General features: G+C 40.2%; 1 protein-coding gene across 5 annotated transcripts in view; it reads right to left on the reverse strand.

Moving 5' to 3' along the window:
- The window catches only part of LOC131692963 (guanine nucleotide exchange factor DBS), a 382,061-nt gene that overhangs the window by 64,295 nt on the left and 297,146 nt on the right, over positions 1-20,620 (reverse strand). For 4 of the 5 annotated variants that reach the window (XM_058980403.1, XM_058980402.1, XM_058980404.1 and 1 more), the window contains 2 exons: positions 15,065-15,184; positions 14,861-14,956 (listed from right to left, as the gene is read on the reverse strand). In XM_058980403.1, the coding sequence (XP_058836386.1) occupies positions 14,861-14,956; positions 15,065-15,184 (216 nt within the window). Of the gene's footprint in view, positions 1-14,860; positions 14,957-15,064; positions 15,185-16,187; positions 19,169-20,620 lie in introns of all 5 variants that reach the window. The other variant, XM_058980401.1, reaches the window with a different exon arrangement.

Consider the following 20,620-nt stretch of genomic DNA (forward strand, 5'->3'; position numbering starts at 1 on the left):
GGCAAAGATCTGACGAGTAATAAGCAATCAGTTGCGTCTCACAGCCGAAAGCCACCGTACCGACCTTGATCTTGTTCCACGATAGGCACTGACCCATCCTCCATACATATTTAGCACATGAAATAAAATTATGCCCACGAGAAGAAACGGACCGTGATCCATAGCCTAGGCGGCACAAGCAAAACAATGAAAATTTAAGGCACAACCGGCTTACGAACTGGAACAAAGAAACCCGAACCTTCAGTTTAGCCATCAACGCAGCGATCACAGGTCAGTCCGTCAGCGTGGAAAACCGGCAACCTCCTTTCCAGACCTGCTCGTGTCTGCATTGGCTGGATGCCTTTCCGCCTTTTATTACGGGCCACAAATTTACGTGTGATTACGGGATGCATGTGAGAAAGCGTGCTTATTATCCATCAACAACAAAAAATCGTTTAATATGTATTTACCAAAACGATTACTGTTCCGTGGAACTCACTTCAACAGTGGCTACATCTGTTTTACATACAATTGCATTGGAATTGAACAGTTAGACAATCTGATTTTCACAGCCTTATCAATCGGATCGATGACCAGCGCGGCAAAGGCGCAAAACGCATGTACCGTACACGTAATTTAACACGACGCGGCGGCATCTTGTGGCGTTCAAATCGTGGATGTACCGCTGTGGTCATACAAGCAAACGCAAACATTTCTGAATGAAGCGAAAAACAACCGTGCAACATTTCCGTCCCCGCCAGTACAGCACCGCCGTCAATCTTCATCTAGCGAATTATCCTAGTGCGATAATGACTGCTACCTCTAACTGTTAAACGTTGTCCATTTAGATAGAAGGGGGTGAACGGAATCAAATGCGCCTTGCACCAAGAGGTAAAAATGCGTTTTTCCGGTTGCGAGTAAGACGTTCTATAGATTGTGCAGTAGCCTATAGACGCGCAAAATTTTATACAAATCGCTGATATTCCCTGTAGCTCTGTACGACATGGGGTTTAATGAAGCAGACTATCAAGTGCTCTTTGAAAATCCAATGAGCACTTATTTTTATATATGAAATCTCTCTCTCTCTCTCTTATGCTCTAAATTACAATCAAACGGATAACTTTTCTTTAGTCTTCCCAATGAGTCACTGAATCGATAAATAGTCGATTCTGTTTTTGTGAATGAATCGGACACAATTCGCTTTCTAAACTGAGCTTATTTCTAGTAACGATGCTCGGTACACTCCCTATAGCACAGAATGCGATAAAGAACAGTTATTTCAATCTAGTGTGCATTGTGACGAATTTCGCGCCAACTCGAACAAATGTTGGAAGCACCCTCTCATATTTTAATAAAACTTTCTGTACATGAGAGGTTTGTCACAAAAAGTCACCTTGCATACTTTGTTTTTCCAAAAATTATCTAGACTGTCTTTCGAAAAGGGCCAAACTTCTTTTACCAATTTTTTCAAATGACTATAGTCTAAAAATGACAAATCCTAAAAAAATGTTATAAAAGTGATTTTTACACAATTAGTCAAATTTTAGAATAAAAATATTGGAAAAATTCTTCATCGAGTCCCACACTGAAAAAAGTCGATTTTAAAAATTTAAAGTCGATTTACAAAAAAAAAAACATTTTTTATTTGGATGAAATTTTGTTCTAAGACAGGTAATTATGTTCCCTACCTATCGTCAAAAATTCAAGTTGGGTACTTTTAAAGAAAAAAAGTTATTTGAAAAAAACTTTTCCTTGTCCAAGCTGAATTTTTTTTTCAGTGTATTTTTATCGAAAACTCACCCAATGCAAGTCATAATTATCTCAGAATCCATTTTCCCAACTGCTAGTTGCCTGATACATGCAACAAGTATCAGTAACGAATTTGTTATATATTCATAACAAACTTGAATGAAGGCAGTTCATTGCTTTATCTCAAAAATGATAAATTTTATGAAACAATTGACAATTTTTTATAAAATTCATTTTATGTCTGATGGAGCACCAGCACAATAAAAAAATAAGAAAAACTTCGCAAGCTTGTGTAGATTCCAGTCAAAGTATGAATTATGCGCAAAATGGCATTTTTTGCAACATCCCTTGGAAAAGGACCCTGTGATGCTATTGGTGGCACTCTCAAGCGAATGGCAAAAAGAGCCAGTCTTGCTCGCGACTATGGAAATACCATAACAAGTCCCTGAGAGTTATATAATTGGGCAGTTGAACAAACTGACAAAAATATTACAAAATTAATTTTCTGCTACATGTTCACTAAACAGTACAAAAAATATCAAAAGAACTCGAAGAACTGTATAATAACGCCAAAACAATATCTGGTACTCAGAAATTCCACAGTTTTGTGCCTATTCCTGGTGGCAAAGTAGAGGCGAAAAGGTATTCTAATTCAGAAGATGAACCACAAATATTTTCCTTGTGTAGCAATAATACAAAATAACATGCATACAGATAGTTATATATAAAAATATATAAATAATTATGTAAAATTCAATACATAATGTAGTGATGGTTATTTCTTTCCCTTTCTCAGAACTAAACAAGAAAATAAAGAAGTAATAATGGAATAATTGTTTAATGACATAAACTCTTTTCAATGGGATTCCTGATTAAGGGGCAACATACCATTTTGTGATAAAAATGTCAAGAAAGTTTGAATTTACGTAAAGGCATAAAGCAATTATTTCATTGCATCAAACTTATAGTATTTTGGTAGGACATTTTTCAGTGAACTAAACAAGCATAAGTTTATAAAAATATATTCGCGGAGTTGTGGCTCTTTCCTCGAAACCCTTTTTTATTTAAGAAGTTTGCGGTGATCACGATTGAACACCAATAGATCATCTAAAATCCCAAAGCTCAATTTTTTTATTAGTATATGAGTATTCCTCGTACCTTAACGATTAATTAAACAAATAATAATTTTTCCTGCATTCGAGAACGTTTTTAGTAAAAAAATCGTTGTTTTTAGCTCTAAAAATTGTACAAAAAATTCTTATCCATTAAACAAAAAATTATGCATAAAAAAGAATCGTTAAAGTACGAGAAAATAAATAACGATCAATTTAAAAAAATTAAGAACATCGATTGAGTGTCGGTTTCTGATGAGGCGAAGTCGAAACGCAACATAGTATGAAATAAGGATTTGTGCCCTCCTGTACAAAGACTGGTTTTTACCAACAAATTTTCACCCTAGTGAGAAATTTTGGTTTTTACCAAATTTTCCTCCTTAGGGTGAAATATAGCATAGTGCTTTCGCACAGGCCTGCTAAGCCAAGACAAGTTTCGGCTTCACTTGTGTCCAGTGATGCCACAAGTACAGATTTATCTAGAAAGGTACAGATTTTTGAAGCATTTTTGGTACAGATTCTATACGGTACAGATTACTGATTTTTGTGAAAAAGTACAGATTGGTACAGATTTTTTTACATGACAGCAAGGTAAAATAATTTAACTCTGCGATGCATCCCAGTAAACAGCAGGTAAACGTTGAGTTAGGCAGCAGTGATGGTAAGAATCTGAAGTGGAGCTGGTACTAATTGACCTTGAACTGAAGCTGACATTGGAATGCGATGCCGATGTGAAAGCCGAGCGATATTGGGGCTGATATTACCAGCTCATTCTCAGCTTCTTGCTACCACTCTGTTGGCCACCTTTGGTTGCAAACAAAGTGGCAGCGAGAATTTAAGCTGGAGCTGATATTAATATTACCCAGTCAAACTCATCCGGAATTCTAACTGGTTTCTTGCGGAATTCCAGCTCAAATAAAATAACCGAGTCAGAATGTCTGATTTGATGTCCCAGAATGAAAAATATGTATAAGAAAAATGATTTTTAAAACCTTGTTATTGTTTGAGTACAGAATCCGGTACAGATTTTTCTATAGAAGAGTACAGATAGAAAAGATTTTTCAACTCCCGGTACAGATTTAATTGTGGCAACACTGCTTGTGTCTCATCGGCATAAACAGAACTTCTGCTCGAACGGGACATCACGTTTGATCAGTCGTTTGATTGAAACACATAGTGTGTTTTAGTTTTAAGGGATTTGTGTCAAGCCGGCGCTAATCTATTCCGACAATGTGTTAGTGTCGGTTTCTGATGAGGCGAAGCCGAAACGCAACATAGTATGAAATAAGGATTTGTGCCCTCCTGTACAAAGACTGGTTTTTACCAACAAATTTTCACTCTAGTGAGAAATTTTGGTTTTTACCAAATTTTCCTCCTTAGGGTGAAATATAGCATAGTATCGATTGATTTTCGATAGTTTTTCGGCAATTGTGATCACGGAAAATCCATATTTAGTAAAAAGGCATTTCGAGATAATCGAGTTTAAAATTTCACATTACCACTGCTCTTGGTAGACGAAGTGCGCTGGAACTTTCATTGGTTTAGTTTTCGATAAAAATACACTGAAGAAAAAAAAATCAGTTTGGACAAAGAAAAGTTTTTTTCAAATATCTTTGTTTTCTTAAAAGTGCCCAACTCGAATTTTTGACAGTAGGTATGGAATATAATTACCTATCTTGGAACAAAATTTCATCCAAATCAAAAATGGTTTTTTTTTGTAAATCGACTTTAAATTTTTAAAATTGATTTTTTTCAGTGTAGGAATCAATTAAGAATTTTATCAATATTTCTATTAAAAAATTTGACTAACGTTTTCCTCATGTACAGAAAGTTTCATTAAAATCTGAGAAGGTGCTGCCAACTCTGAATACGATTTGGCGCGAAATTCGTATTGCCTAAAAAACAAAGCAACTCTTATGGTCGCCGTTGTGATCCACTAAGATGAGTAACTCTCAGAAGCAAAAAATTGAGTTTCGGCTGAATATGGTGTTTATTGGTTTCAGATCTTTCCGCATTAGTACTCGCGATGTCGAACATTCACTGAAAGCGAAAATGAAGATTACGGGATGATCATTTCTATCATAACATCCGCGCGGTTTAATAGCGTTAAACAATTTGGGCTAGGCAAAAAGATGAATGGTGTATGTAAGCTTAACACGCGCGATTACGTTTGACGGCGTTCGAAAAAAGATCACCGTGTTTATGAACGATGGCAATGATGAGGCATGACCACAAAATCTTGCATCGCAGACTGCATTACGGAGAGTACATGGACAAATTATTCCCAGGTGTTTCAACTGGTGTTTTTTTTTGGATCGACCTACTCCTTCCTACCTCACTCTACCTTACAAAACATCGCACTTTACACATAACAAGGAAAGATTAATACACCATACCGCTCTAAATTTCACCAGAAGATAGTTTTTACATAGAATCTACCGGACCATGGTGATGGTTTTTTTTTGCGTGGGTTGAACCCGTTTCAAACACTTTCAAAACATCACGCAGTGCGGAGGTGAATTTGGACCATAAGCATGTGGGAATTATGGCCTTTTCGATTGCTCGGGATGCACAGGAACCTTAAAGGAAAATTTATAAACCGCAAATCCAAGACAGTTCTCAGTGAACGAAGATAGTGCTATTTTATGACAAGCGCCATTCAGCACATTTCGAGAAAAAGATCTTTTAAAGTCCCAAGCAGCACTTGCAACATGTCCTAGAAAAACAACAAAAGTTAAATGTTGCATTACAATGACAACAGAATTACAAAAAACATGACTGTTGCATGTGTGAAACACAGCTGCTGCACGTTACATCTTAGTTATTTATTGGTGGTGCTTATGTTTTCTGAAACAATCAACTTTGACACATATTATTGATATTTTTTGCAACGTGTTTGTGACTCTATTGCACAGCAAAAACAATTTTGTTGCAAGCATCATCGCGTAAACTGGAGATAACATTATTATTCAACTTGTCAGCAAATTTGATTCCGGATACACTTATAAAACTTTTACTCAACTTCGGTTTGTAACATAGTAGAAATAAAAACAACCGCCATATTTATTGATAGAATGAATTCTTTCTCGATTAAAGTTGCTGACGAACAGTTAATATGCATAGATTTTTTGATCGGAACCCAAAATTTTCATCATTAATATGCTTCAAATTTTTGATTACTCTCGAAAAAAGCATATTTGAGCACAGTTCTTTGCGTACGATAAATAATTCAAAAAATAAGTACAAAATTTATTGAGTTATTTCAACGATGTTTTAAGGCCCTTTAAAAATATCAAAGTATTTTCAAAAATTACTCGATTCAATTTTGTTGGTTAAACATTTTCACCCACATTAATGATATTGTCATATTTGAATGTGAACATAATATTTATACTTTGTTTGCATAACAATTTCATGAAACACATTAAGTTTCATTTCATTTCGACAAAGTTGTTTTCAAAGCAAACGCTAGCATTATTGCAACAATCTTTGTTGTTATTATGATTCTTGGTACATCATTCGATACAAATGAACATGTTGCCTATAAGCTCCGCCTCTTGCGGTTTTTGAATTGCATAACAGTTGAATAACGCTTGCTGCAGTAATATTTTCACAAATTAATGTGTGGCATTGGTGTTGTAAAAGCAGCTTATCAACATACCGTGTTGCTTGGGCGTTTGATATTGAATATCTTGAAATTTATACATGTTACAAACATTTCAAAGAAGACAATTGATGCTTCTGTCCATTCTGTATTAGTATGTCAAATATTACGAAGATCGGTTGACTATGTTGCGAAATGTAAACAAAAGTCGCACTCACACGTAGCATAAGTGTGTATTGATGACTAAATTTGTATGGCGTGTCATAGTCGTGCATGGAAATTTTTCATGGAAAAAAATCATCAAATATTAATAATTATTTTGTTTAATATCTTTGGCTTTATTTAGTTTGTTTGTAAACAATCGGTGATATGCATTTTGAAGGAAAGTCAGGGAATCTAGAAAAAATAGTTATTTTTGGTTACAGTCAGTGCTGAGCTCCATCACGGTACTGATGGCAAACCTGCTAGACAAAAGAGAATGAAACGGTTATCGGTTAAAACAGTAAGCGATGCTTATTGAGTTACGGTTCTCATTCCAATGAATTGACAACACTCAAACGGTTCTCTTCTGAATCTCTCACTCATTGGAATTATTATTGAGAGGAATAGAAACTGACCGTCATTTTATTACCAATATAAATACGGTTATGACGGTCATCTTATTACAAACAACGAGCTAGAATTAGCAAACAGGTTTCACATAAATAGCTAGGCATAAAATAAACTGAAAGATGGAGAAAAAAGCAATAAAGCACCGCATGCTGCCTGAATACAATACACTGATAATATTTCGTTTACTATACCAATACAAAATAAATGGTACTCAATCTGTCTATCATTTCAATGCGTTCTCTCTCGCACGGCTTCTGTGAGAGATAATTAACTGAAACACGATCCGAGGATAATGGAAATGAAATAACGGTCATTTTTGGGGTGATACGGTCACTTCATATTTACCGTCACAATTCAAAGACCATTGTGAGATTGCACAGCACTGGTTACAGTGTTGCTAAATATGCTATATTTCTAGTTTAAAACTTAAACTGCATTTTTCTCGCATTTCGTGTATTTTTGTTTTGAAAATGATTATGCCATTGTGTTTCTCAAATAGTTTTACACATAAAACATCTTACACATCAAGATACCTTGAGCCAATCCCCAGACACAGTCATTTGAAGCAAAAAATTAAAAATTTCTCAGCGCGTTTTTCGCTATATCTCAGTAACTAAGCAGAATGTCAAAATTCTGAAAACGCCACCTTGTAGAGATTTTTTTAAACAATTAATGTGGCATATCTAACTCAGTTTATCCCAAAATGGCTTTTGTTATAAGATAGCACAACAGCGACGAGTTGCCAAATTTGCGGGTACTGCTCACAAAATCATGACAACTAGAAAAGCTGCGTCCAATACCTCCAAATCAACAGCCAGCACCATTAGCGAGAAAGTTAGTACCAAAAACGACGAGAACACACAACCAGAGTAACGTGAATGACTCTCAAGATTCATTTGTCAAGGAATCAAATGTTTTCCCGCCGCTGGAGTACTTCGACAAGGGTCGAAGCACTTCATGCAGACAGCACCGCTCCAATTCCGAATGCCTAGCTCTCCGAAATACTAGGGAGAGAGTGGAACTGCCGGTGTCCGGCGTATTGGTGGAACGAAAGATTCAGCGCCCAGATAGCGTTCCGATAGCAAGATCAGGGACAGCTAGAGAAGAGCGCAAGGTAATATTCTGGGAGGCAAAGGCCGCTTTTAAACTTGAGAGTGTTGAGCAAGTCCACCGGCTATAATGAGCTATGAAGAGAAATAGACGCCAACTCCTGGGACAACGCTTACTGTTCGCATGGTACGTCGTCGCAGACGGTGGAAATGTTGGCGACAAACGGGTCTCCAACGACCGGTTCCTTACACTAGAAAAAGGACTTATAGCGAAGAAAGCTCCTGCTTCGGATGGTGTCTCCAACGTGAAGACTGCGATCCTGGCGTTTCCGGACATGTTCATGACAGTACTATAGAAATGTCCGGACGAAGGATACCTATAAGGTGGACGGAAGATCTGTTGCTGCCAAAGCCGGGGAACCTACCAGGAGATCTAGCAACGTATATGCCTGCTGGATACTCTAGTTACACTTCTGCTAAGGGTCATCCTCAACAGGCTGGTGAACTACGCTGAAAGTGAATAGGGGCTATCGCAGAGGCAGTTGGGATTCCGAAAAGGAATTTCAACGGTATATCGAGGCGTAGAACGCGTTCAACAGTGCCAGCTGAGTGGCTATTGCCGTAGTGCTGCACAAAACCACTAAACGGGGTCAGCAACCATAAAAATTCCAACTCCTAATTCCATCGATGCGTGCGCTAAAGACCCTGGATGTGATAGTCGACGATCGGTTAAAATTCAATATCCACGTCGATTATGTTTGTGAGAAAGTAGCTAGGACAACTAACACAGTGGCAAGGATTATTTCGAACATCGGAGCAGTAAAGTGCAGCAAGAGACGTCTCCTGGCGGGTGTCACATCCTCAATACTGGTACAGCGTATGGCGTTCTGGCGCGGACTGGTGCGGACTAAGTTGACAAACACATTTCGCCTAATGACTGTTCGTGTAGCGAGTACGTACCGTCGATGGCGGAATGCGTCACTGCCGGGATGATCCCCATCTGCATCTCGCTGCCTGAGGATGGTGAATGCTACCATGAAAAGAATATACGAAATGGAAGGAGACTGGTCGTAGCAGATACGTCGGGGAACTCTCCGTCGGTGTAATCTAAGTGCATCGCCGGAGAATAGGTGATTGGTGTGAGAAGAAGTACTGTGATGCAAGAACGAATGCCCTGGAGTAGTGGCAGGGCCCCCGCGAATGGAATTGCGGCCCCAAACGACGCAGTGAGATGCCGTCGAATTGTCATCAAGTAACTTTCTCCATCGAAGCGGGTACAGAGAACATGCGTTTCCGCCTAGCACAAACAATGCGCAAAGTCCAGTTACGAGCGGGAAGCAAATCAGTGAACTAGGAGCAACAACTAGGATTGAGAGTTGTAAATGCATGAGCCCAACCCTCCACCGAAGTAGTCACCTCCAGCGATCCCGAGGCATAAGGAGAAGAGGTAGTCCAAATAGATCACTCAGGAGTACTTGTGCGGAGTTTTTAGTAGGTCAACCTTCTGCCAACCTGACCCTCATCTTTTCACCCAGAGAGGGGCTGAGTGATAAGATCAGGATCTAGTGCTTATATACATCCCCCCCCCTCCGAAAATTATCGTTACTACGCCACTGCGATGTGTTTCTCTGAGCTGAGGGTTGAAAGGCTGGCTGGACTGAAATATGCCAGTCGCGCACGGAGTGTCGTGGTTCTTGGCCTTGCTGTGTTAAGCAAATCTCAATGGACGTTTGTTTCTTCGCAAATCGAAGGATTCAAATGATGGTCATGTCCCTAATACCCATTTCTGGGTTTGCTATAGGCGTTTATAGGACAACGTGTTTGGTATCTTCTAGTTTCTGCACAATAAGTGCTGATGATCAAAGGTGTAGTGCTGTGATCGAGTATGGTTAGAGCAGCACAAATCAATCTTCAGCATAAACGTACAGCGACTATGAATCTATCTCAAAGCTTTGGTTCAAGAACCGTATTTCCATCAAGAAAACTTCTATGTTGGAAAGCTACTTAACCCCGTCTTTGCAGCTTTCAACAAAAATGACATGACAAATCCACTTGAAATGCCCCGTACTTGCGAATAGTGCTATTAACACATGTTATATACCCGACCTCACAACTCGCGATATTTGTGCTATCACAGTCAATATTACTGTCATTAACATAAACAAGAAATACTTGCCGCATAATGAACCATCACCTTCTGATGATTTCAAAAGGGTTGTGAGTTCTCATTCATAATATGTGGTGAGGCAAATGCCCATCACATAATTTGGGGCAGCTCAGATATCAAATTAAGAGGCACCGAATTTATGGAAGGCTTAGGCAGTACATATCCACACATACTTAATGTAGAAATCGCCCAACACGTGCACGAGCTGGCAGAGAAGATGTGTTAGATGTAACTCTTTGCTCTGACGATATTACGCATGAGTTGGCAAACTGGCTCGTAGCAAATGAGCTCAAACCATCATTATCTGATCATAAGTACAACGTCTTTGATCATTTAAACGTCTTGCCAGATATCGTAACATATCTTAATATTAAATCTAAGAAGAGGGCTTGACGACTAGGTTTCATGGATATTTTTCAACGATTGAATATCGAAGTGACTTGGACGAGGTCGTGAATAAAACAAATTCACTCATAGTAGCAACATACCAAGAGTCTTATCTGCTTCGAAATTTTGCGTGTTTCTAAACGAACCCCTTAGTGGAATGCAATACTTGTTGAACTCAAAAAGTTATGTAGAAGAGCTGCTAATCGCAGGCGCAGGGTCGGATTGGAGGCATTTAAGTTGGCTCGCAAACTCTTCAATCCTCTGATCGAAGCGGTTGGAAGAGCCTCTGCACAAATGGCTCAAGTCTAGTGGATTGAATAAGTTACTTATGAAGTCTAAAGACTTTAATTTGTATTTGTATTTGTAAAAAAAATTAATGAAATTTCCTAAAACTAGTGTGATTCAATTCGTCTTCTAAATCCAGATGCGGTGAGGTTAAAATCAAATAATTCGGAGAACTCGTTGAACCTCCGAACCATTGCGATGATATGACTGTTGGCAGCATAGTCAGTTGGTCTCATTTCAGGAACAAGCATCACTCTTTGGCGAAGAGTACGAGATGGCGCATAGAAATGCATTTGTGCTAGTAGGTCAGGTACGTCGTATTCATCCAGGAGTATTTTGGCCACAAAGACTGCATGCGATTTCATTCTCCTTTCAGCAAGGGTGTGCAAGCCTAACAAACGACAGCGGTCTTCATACGGCGGCAAGTTTTGCGGATCACTCCATGGCAAGAAACGCAGAGCATATCTGACAAACCGTCTCTGAACGCCTTCGATCCTATTGATCCAAACAGCATGGTAACGATTCCAAACGACATTTCCAAATTCTAACATCGAACGCACTAATGAACAGTAAGGAGCTTTAAAACACAAAGGATCACGAAATTCGTTGGATATCTTAAACATGAATCCCAGTTGTCGATTAACCTAGTCGATTGTAGCAGAGAAGCGACGATGGTAAGTTAGCTTATAATCCAGTATTACTCCAAGGTCTTTGATGTAGTCAACACGTTGTAGTTGATTTCCAGAAATATTATAATCAAAAAGGATGGTGTTCCTAGTGCGATGAAAGCTGATGACACTGCATTTGGGAATGCACAAAACCAGGCAGTACCAGGCAGTCGGACTGATCACGAATTACGTAATATAGTTTAACATCGTCAGCGAAAAATAGTTTGCCACCAGGATTTAAAATACTAGCCACGTCATTAATAAACAGCGAAAATAGCAGCGGTCCAAGTATACTACCTTGAGGAATTCCAGAGCTGTTTGAAAAGCATTCAGACTGAGCAGTGCCAATACTAACAGCAACTTGACGATGAACGAGATACGATCGAAGCCACTCACAAAACCTAGTCATGCAGGCAAGTTTTTTCAGTTTGGCAATCAGGATATCGTGATTCACTTTGTCAAAGGCGGATTTCAAATCAGTATATATCGCATCCACTTGAAGTTTTTTGCACATATTGTCCATACAAAATGACGTAAAGCTCACTAGATTGGTTTCCACCGCACGGCCAGGATAGAAACCATGCTGACAGGTGCTAATATAGTGTCGGCAGGAAGCAAATAGTGTTTCGTTAATCAGTGACTCAATCAGTTTTGATTCAACTCCAAGCGAAGTAATTCCACGGTAATTTTCAACGTTACGCTTGTCGCCTTTTTTGAAAACAGGGATTAGTGTCGAACATTTCCAGTGCACTGGAAACGTTTGCTGCTGAAGCGACATATTGAAAAGTTGCGCGAGTGGTGTAGCCAAGATGTCCGAGCATTTTTTTAATACAGCTGCAGGCATAATACTCGGACCGGGATCAAAGGACGCTTTTGTCTTCTGGATAGCCGAACGAAAAATTTCATCGTCGATGACGAAAACATCCATGTTGAAAATGTCAGAAGGGACGTCTCGAACAGCGTTGTCAATCAACTCAGGCGATGCCGAATCTTGAGAGAAGACGCTCGAAAAGTGCCGTGCAAAACAGCTGCACTTATCTTCAGCAGAGAAAGCTGCATCGTTGTCGAGAAACATTTCAGATGGGAGACCAGTTTCCTTCCTCTTAGTGGTAACAAACGACCAGAATCCCTTGGGGTTCCGACGTAAGTTCAGTTGTATGCGATTTACGGTACGTCTATAGAGAAACTTGTTATAACTGCGGTGTCAGTTCGATGAGAACTGGAAATGATGAATACTCGTCTGACGACGATGAAGTGCTTTTTGACACACACTTTTCAGACTGTACGGAGTCATCACCGCGCAGGAGTTTTTTTTTTTTTGATATCGAAGGTGTTTTTGACAACGTGTCTTTATAATCCATTTTGGAAGCAGCACGAGGTCATGGACTATCTTCATATATAACGAACTAAATACACGCAATGCTTAGTAACCGATATATGTGCTCATTGTTAAGACAAATAGTGATATAGAAACACTTCTATGGAATCTTATCGCCGATGGTTTACTGACGAAACTTAATGAGCTGGGGTTTCCGACATATGCTTTCGCCGATGATTATCGTATAATGATCACCAGTATTTGTATTACAACACTTTTTGCTTCGATGCAGCAAGACTTATGTGTTGTTGAGTAATGGTGGCTTCGAGTTGGACTATCAGTTGATTCAAATAAAACATCACTGGTTCTTTTCACGCAAGGCTTACGACCGGAGCTCGTCCGTTACAGTTCTTGGAGTCGAAATTATTTTCGCAGATCATGTTAAGTACTTACTACAAAACTTAATTGTACAGCTCACGTCGATTTCAGAATCAAGAAAGCTTGCATGGCTTTCGGCCAATGTAGACGGGCTTTCGGCAAATCTTGGAAACTCAAACCCAAGTATATTCAGCAGAACTACACAACAATTATTCGACCAATACTGGCATACGGGTGCCTTGTTTGGTGGCAGAGGGGAAAAGTTATGAATATCCAATCAAAGTTAAACCATCTTTAGGGCGACAACTGGTGTGTTCTCGACAACACCTATTGCTGCACTGGAGGTACTCTTGAACATAAAATCAACAGATGTGTTTCTGTGTGACGTACAATCGGCACTTCAACAGGGAATTCGCGGTAAAAGAATCTATCTTTGCTCTGACAGTCAGGCTGCTCTGAAAGCACGTAGTTCGGCAGATTCGAGGTCGAAATTAGTAATCGCATGTCGAACTCCAATCGAAGAGCTTAGCATTTTAAATGCTATAGTGCCATTTAAGTCATTATTATTTAATGTCAAAATAAAAGAATAACACAAAGTTACAATAAACAGGAGGGTCTTGTGAATGCAGCTTGCTTCTGAATGTGAAGAACTTTTTTCTGGACGATGATGTATTACCTGTTTTGTCCACCGCAACTTGGGAGACAGCACATTAGTCGCATTCTCTCGCGTTATCGTTCACGTACATATCTTGATCGGTACAGTTTTCAAGATGTTCGAAGTCGGAAGTTTTTATTTATTTCTTGCTCTTATGGGTCGCTGTTGTAAATCCGTCTTTATCGTCATTTTTTGTGCTGGTTGTCAGTTTTGAGACACTAGATGAAATGTTATTTCGTTGTTGGTACAGGAAGTTAGTTTTAATATACAAAGCGTATCAGTTATCAGTTGGCCAATTATGTTTTATCAACATCTGTTGAAAACTATTTTTGGTATTGGTTGTAGTAGGTTGATTTTTCCCAGCGACTTTAAAGCATTGTTTTCGGTAATGTGTCGCCTGGTTACCAAACATAAACGTAGGAATCTGACCAGGGTATGTGAACAGCATTTGCCATCCACATTTAAACAACACGAATACCGTTGGGAATGCCACTGATTTTTTCCTCAAGTATCGTTTTTAACAGAATCCACTTCTCCGTATTGTGACATTAATCTTTTAATGTATTCTGGTATAATTCGCGGCACTAGGTCGTATAAGCGCACTTAAATTTAGGATTTTGGTTTTAACATTGTGATATTCGACTTCGTGTTGTTATTCGCGATGAAGGTTGAATTTTTAAACGTTATCTATACACAGTTTCTCACGTGGTGTAACTGTATATATGTCCCTCCCTTGAAGGAGAATAGAACACAATTATAAAACACATGATTTTTGTTCACGGTCCTATATTCGTATCTTATTAAAATGTTTATTGCAGATCTCATGGTATTCCATTCACGAATTTGGGAAAAAGTGGCCACTCTGTGCTATAGAATAATAAAAAAATAGACACTTACCTTAAGAATCGACCCCATTTCAGCGACATAAATCCGTTCAGTCTCGAGTAGCTCCGCCAGTACATGTCCTCGTTTTAGTTTCCGTTCATCTGAATCCTACAGTAGCCGAAACCAGGGAACAAAAAGTACCATACATTAGTAACAACCCGCCTCTGCATTGGGACAAAAAAGCAACAAAATGAAAAACTATTCATTAAGGATTACCGTTTGACTTTGCAGGTTCAGATCGCTATCCGAGCTCGCAATGATGGTATCGCTGCTGATGGAGATTCCGGAATCCGGTGGGCCTTCGATCGAGCGGGGTCTGGATGAGAAGCTTTCCAACTGCCAACGTCACACCCGATTGGAAGCGTACAGCGAGTGAGTGAGTGAGGGAAAATACAACAAAAAAAACAGGGAAGAAGAACGAAACAGACAAGATTAGAAAATGAAGCGATGAGCGGTTTGTTGTGTACTTTGTGAGCACCTGGCCGACCGAGATGTTATGTAATTTAACGCCTTTTTGGATTCTTGCGAAAAACTTCATGTGCCGCCGTGATGAATTAGAAGCTATTAATCATTTATTTTCAATGACTGAGAAGTTTACGAAGGGGGTTAATAGGAAAGAATTTCTATGTTTTCGTGCTTTCTCTATTGACTTGGAAGATGAAGAAATTAATGTACAACCATTTGTCTAGAATTTAAAGCGAAAGAAACCAGGAAAGCTTCAAATAACCAATTTGTTTTAACGAGAAAATTAAAAAAAAGATAATTGAAGTGTTAACCTCCCAATAAATTATTTAAACTACCGTCAAATATTTTGCTGAGTATTGATTTTTTTCTAATTCGAGATTTTCATGCATCACGGTACAAATTTAAACATTCAAGGTGATGAATTGCCGAAAAAGCGTCGTAAACAAAGTATGATGACCGTGGATGGAACTCCATTAACCACGAAAGTGAAAACTAACACTCATTGTTAATCCTATCCGTTTCGATGGCCAGCTGCTGAAATTACCCTAAATTTCGCTCGTTTATGTACAATTATAATACCAGTGTGTGCGCGTGCCTCCCGAAAGCGTTGTAATTGATCATTAACAAGTTTTATTTGACTTTCTACAACGGTTGTAGAAAAACAAAAATGGCGGAAGGAATCATCCGTCATGGCATTTCGAGATTTAATTAGCCGCCCATTTTGATAGTTGTGCTCACACGCGGCGGTGCGGTTTGTTTTCGCATTCCCATTAGCGAGCGGGCGGGTGGTAAAGTAGACGAAGAAAAACCGGAAGAAAGTTCACGCTATTTGGACTAAACAAAAACACATTGCAAAAAAAATGCAGATAATTACCTTACTGTTATGGTTTGCCATTCCACATTGGCAGGGCGGTGCTTTTCGTAGTACTACACCGCCGGCTGAAGTATTGCAGCCGCCACCAACGCCTACTACGCTACCGTTACCATGACTAGCGCATCCCTTACCGACAGATGAACCGTAACACGATCCACCAACATCTATCGAGCTAATGATGCAACTGTTATTACCCAGTGCGATACTTTTCCTACGACGGCAACAACAGCAACAACTCCCAGCAGCGCACCCGCCATCACTCTCAACAGGTCCAACCGGTTGACTATTATCCATTTCGTCGAAATAACTGTTATTCCAAAACAAAGCCCCATCACATCCGAGTCTAATACTTGTTTTAGAAGTGTAACGGTTCCCGGCGGTGATCCCGTTACTACACGTTACACTGGACATATTGGTCCCGTCACTGCACACCGTGCTACCGGTGCTGACGGTGGAAACAATCGAAAGCGGCTGTTTGTCCGCCGGACTCAACGATCGTTCACTTTGATCGTAGTAACCATCGTCCTTGTCCGAGTCACCTCCATTGGAACTGATGGTTGAAGCCGCCGAGCTACTCCCGCTAGTCGAGGTAGAAATCAACGACACCGGCTCACTAATGCTTACCGTCTGGCGTCCCGATCCTTGACCGGTGATGAAAATCTTGATGCTATTGTTTTCCTCGTTCTTGATTTTGTTGTTGATCGCTACCTTGTCGTCGTAGGACTTGTTCTGGGGATTGTTGTTCAGCTTTATGTTGCGTTGGTTTTGTTGGTTCCAAAACTTTTGCCGGGCGAGAACCGTCTCCGTGATGTTCGAAATCGGTTCAATGCATTTTTCAATGATCATCCGATTCGATTCCAAATCGATCTCCTTAATCTTGGATGATATGATCCGGACATTTTCGCAGCTATTATTCAGCTTATCGTTGAGAGCGTTGTTCAGTATAATATCGCTATCGTCATCATTGATGACGATTGAGGTTCGCTTCCCACTGATAATCTCGGATTCTTTACCTTTGAAACTATTTCTGTGACTTTCGATTGCCGCCGACTTCTTGGAAGCGCAGGAGGAACTCGATACCGTCGATGAGCCGGAAGATGACGAGGACGAAGACATGGGACAGTTTGAGAATTTGCAGTTTTTGTAGCCACAGGTTGTCTTGTTGCTTTTGACACTGAGTGTACTCATATCGTCATCGCTAAGGGTTCTTTCGAGCGATTTGGACCGAGCCCGGTTTACAGTGCTGCCAGCTGCTTCCGGTTTCAAAGATTCATAACCGACAGTTTCCGCTGCAATTGTGCCATTGTGCCCGTCAATGATTCGTCGGATTCGCTTGCTGATGGTATCGTTCGGTCCAATGGCGGCGATCGAGCTGGTTGGTGTGGGCAGGGTAGGAGTTGACACCGCAGCTGTCGCTGCGACCGTAAGAGCACTTTCTTCCGCTTTGTAACGAGCGCTAAGCCGTTTGTGGACGAGGTATTTTTGTTGCTTGGCTGACATTTCTTCATTTTTTGCTTTGTTTTTCTCGAATCGGTGAACATTCTCGCGAACGATTCCATTAGCGGTCACCGGCGGAGCGGGGTTTTTACTGACAATTTTCCGGTTGAGTGCTATTACGCTACTACTGTGCTGGCGGGACAGGAGCGGCGGAAGCGATGGTGGCGACTGGTTGACGTTGTCAGCTGACGCTTTTGATTCGAGAAATAATTGATTTATCCGATGGATATCGTTCATTGATCTATGGCGTGTAATCAGATTGGTACTGGTATGGCTCTTTTGTAGTTTGAAAATGCGATTGTTGCTGCCGTCCGTGTTCGGTTGTTGTTTGAAGGTGGTTCCTTTTGTCTGCTGCTGCTGTTGCAGTTGTGGGTTACTTTCCGAGGTTGGTTTTTTCACCAGGGCTGATTGATTGATCACGCGCAGCATACTGGGTCGATTGTTACGGAGATCCCAGCTGAGACGCTTGTGAGGATCCACTTTGTTTGGTTTAGGTTCAGGTTTTGGTGGACCAAGACCAGCACCAAGACCGGAACCTGTTTGCGATTGTTGTCCATCTTTGCTAACCACTCCGTACAGTTTGTTGTCAACGTAACGCTCGTAACTGCGACTGTCAAAATAATACTGCACCGTGTCAAGTTTGTTCTTTTTCTTTGTGTCAAAGAGAGCATATTTTTTCTTGCCATTTTTCATTTTTACATCCGTGTCATTGATATATTGCAACTTTGCCCCGATCTCCGCTATTGAGTTGTTAGATCCGAACCCGTTATGTTTTTTGTAAACTAAATATTTCGATTTGACATCGTTCCCGTTAGCAACCGAACCGTTACCAGTGCTGTTACTCACATTGACACTGCTGGTGGTCAGTTGCTTTTTTATTGCATTTGCCACATTTCCTTTTGTGGGTGCGGCTGCCGCCACCGTTCCATCCTTCTCCTTTTTATCTTCGGCTCCTCCTTTCTTCTTCTCACTACCAGCAACACCATCGTTCTTCAAATTGACGTAATTTACCTTTAATAACTCCATTTTCGGTATTTTCGCAAACATATCTTCATCGATGCAGTCCAATTCCATGCCCCCTTCCGGATGCCCATGTTCCTGTTGATGTACCTTCCTGCCCGTGTCAACCTTAGCACCTATCATACTTAAGCTCCTTCGACTAATATTGCTGGTCCGATTGCTTCGAAAAATCGGAATCCCCTTTCGGCCACCATCGCCACCCACTCCCGATGCACCATCTTTTCCACCTATAGTTTCTCCTGCTCCTCCTCCTCCAGGTCCAGGACCCGTCGTAGCAGGCGTTGGTGGCGGCGGTAGTGGATGTTGCGCTGGAGCCGGTTGCTGTTGACGATGTGACGCTTTCATACGTGACTGCATCATCCTTGCGGCGGATCCACGGAAGATCACATCGCGATGAAGCCTTCGTTCAGTAATAGTTGCTCAATTTAAGTGTGTGGTGATGATGTGTTGAAGATGATGTCCAGCTGTTTGAAAATAATAAAGTAAATTGAAGTAACGATCATTAACGGAGTGCTTCTCACTGTGAGGAACACCCTAAAGGCAGTGCCCCTCAGCGGTAGGCTTTCCGATTTGCTGTGGTGGAGAAACAGTGAGAGAGTGGGAAAGACTAATCGTTGGACCACCGGTTGATTAATTGCCGACCAAAACAAACGATTCGATCGAAGATGGATTCGTCGATGATTGTTGTGGACCTTGTAACGGTTTTGTTGTTCATCATAAATGCTCAAGATGAGTAGCATCGATTAGACATGGTTAGTTAGCGGGAAGTCCTGACCTTGTGATTCGAAAGCCATTAACACCAAATTATAAAATCGAACATGGACATTCAATGCCTGTACAGGCAAGTAACTCGCTAACATTTAGATGCACAGCGGATCTCGTTTTTTTCGAATCAATCAAAGTACCATATTTTTCAACCCTTTGTGAACAACTTAGGAAAATAGATGAAGCAAAAACTTCAAACCGAAATTAAACTAATTGCTTGAAAGCTATTTACAGTGGTTTTAGTTAGTTTCTGCTACCTATCCAAATCAAAATCGCGGTAGGTCTTCCCGGGCCACTTTTTCAACATTGGAGCCAACAATTTCCACCCGCTGTGCTTTTTTTAGCAGCTGTGAAAGCAGTGGCTAGCGACGGATTGAAACAATCATTGAACCAGTTTTTCCTCTCTCTTCCAGGCAAGTAAATCCGAACTTTACGGTTTGTTTATACTCTACATTTTCAGGCAAGCTTTTATGTCTTTCCGACGGTGACTTTGCACGTATATTTATATCTTAGAGCAAAGGGAGGGACGGATAACTGGTAGTTCACCGACACGGAACAGTTGTAATGGGCGGTGGGCTTTCTAACGAAATTTATGCGTAATGCATTGCTATGTAGAACGAACGCTATCCGCACATCATGCATTAATTACTTATACTTTTCGCAGTATGTTGCGAGTATACAATTATTTTTATCTCGAGCTGACTGGTAATCGCCACTTTGTAACATATTGGGCCTTTGGAAATGGAAACGGATGTGTAGTCTATTTTGGAATGCATATTTCGAGTTTCCAATTCCGTTTAACTATCCACTTGTATCATTTGCTCATTTGGCCGGTAATTTAATAGCACAAAAATCAAAATACCGACGTATTGGCTAGCTTGTTAATCATGTCGTTGAATACATTTCAAATTCATTAGAATTTGTAAATTGAAGCTGGAAATATTCAGGTCTGATTATCTCTAGCACTCTTTTTGATAATATACATGTTTGCGGCATATTCAGAATACAATACACTTACATGGTTAAGGATATGCAATTGCTCCAAAAAACAACTTTCTAAGCAAGATCCGGGGAGTCGAGTATCCACTGGACTCAGTTTGTCGACTTTGGAAAATGATTGTGTGTAGACCAGCAACAATTTTGACTTTTTT

The sequence above is a fragment of the Topomyia yanbarensis genome, chromosome 3 (genome assembly GCF_030247195.1).
Source record: "Topomyia yanbarensis strain Yona2022 chromosome 3, ASM3024719v1, whole genome shotgun sequence".
In the NCBI taxonomy this organism is placed as follows: domain Eukaryota; kingdom Metazoa; phylum Arthropoda; class Insecta; order Diptera; family Culicidae; genus Topomyia; species Topomyia yanbarensis.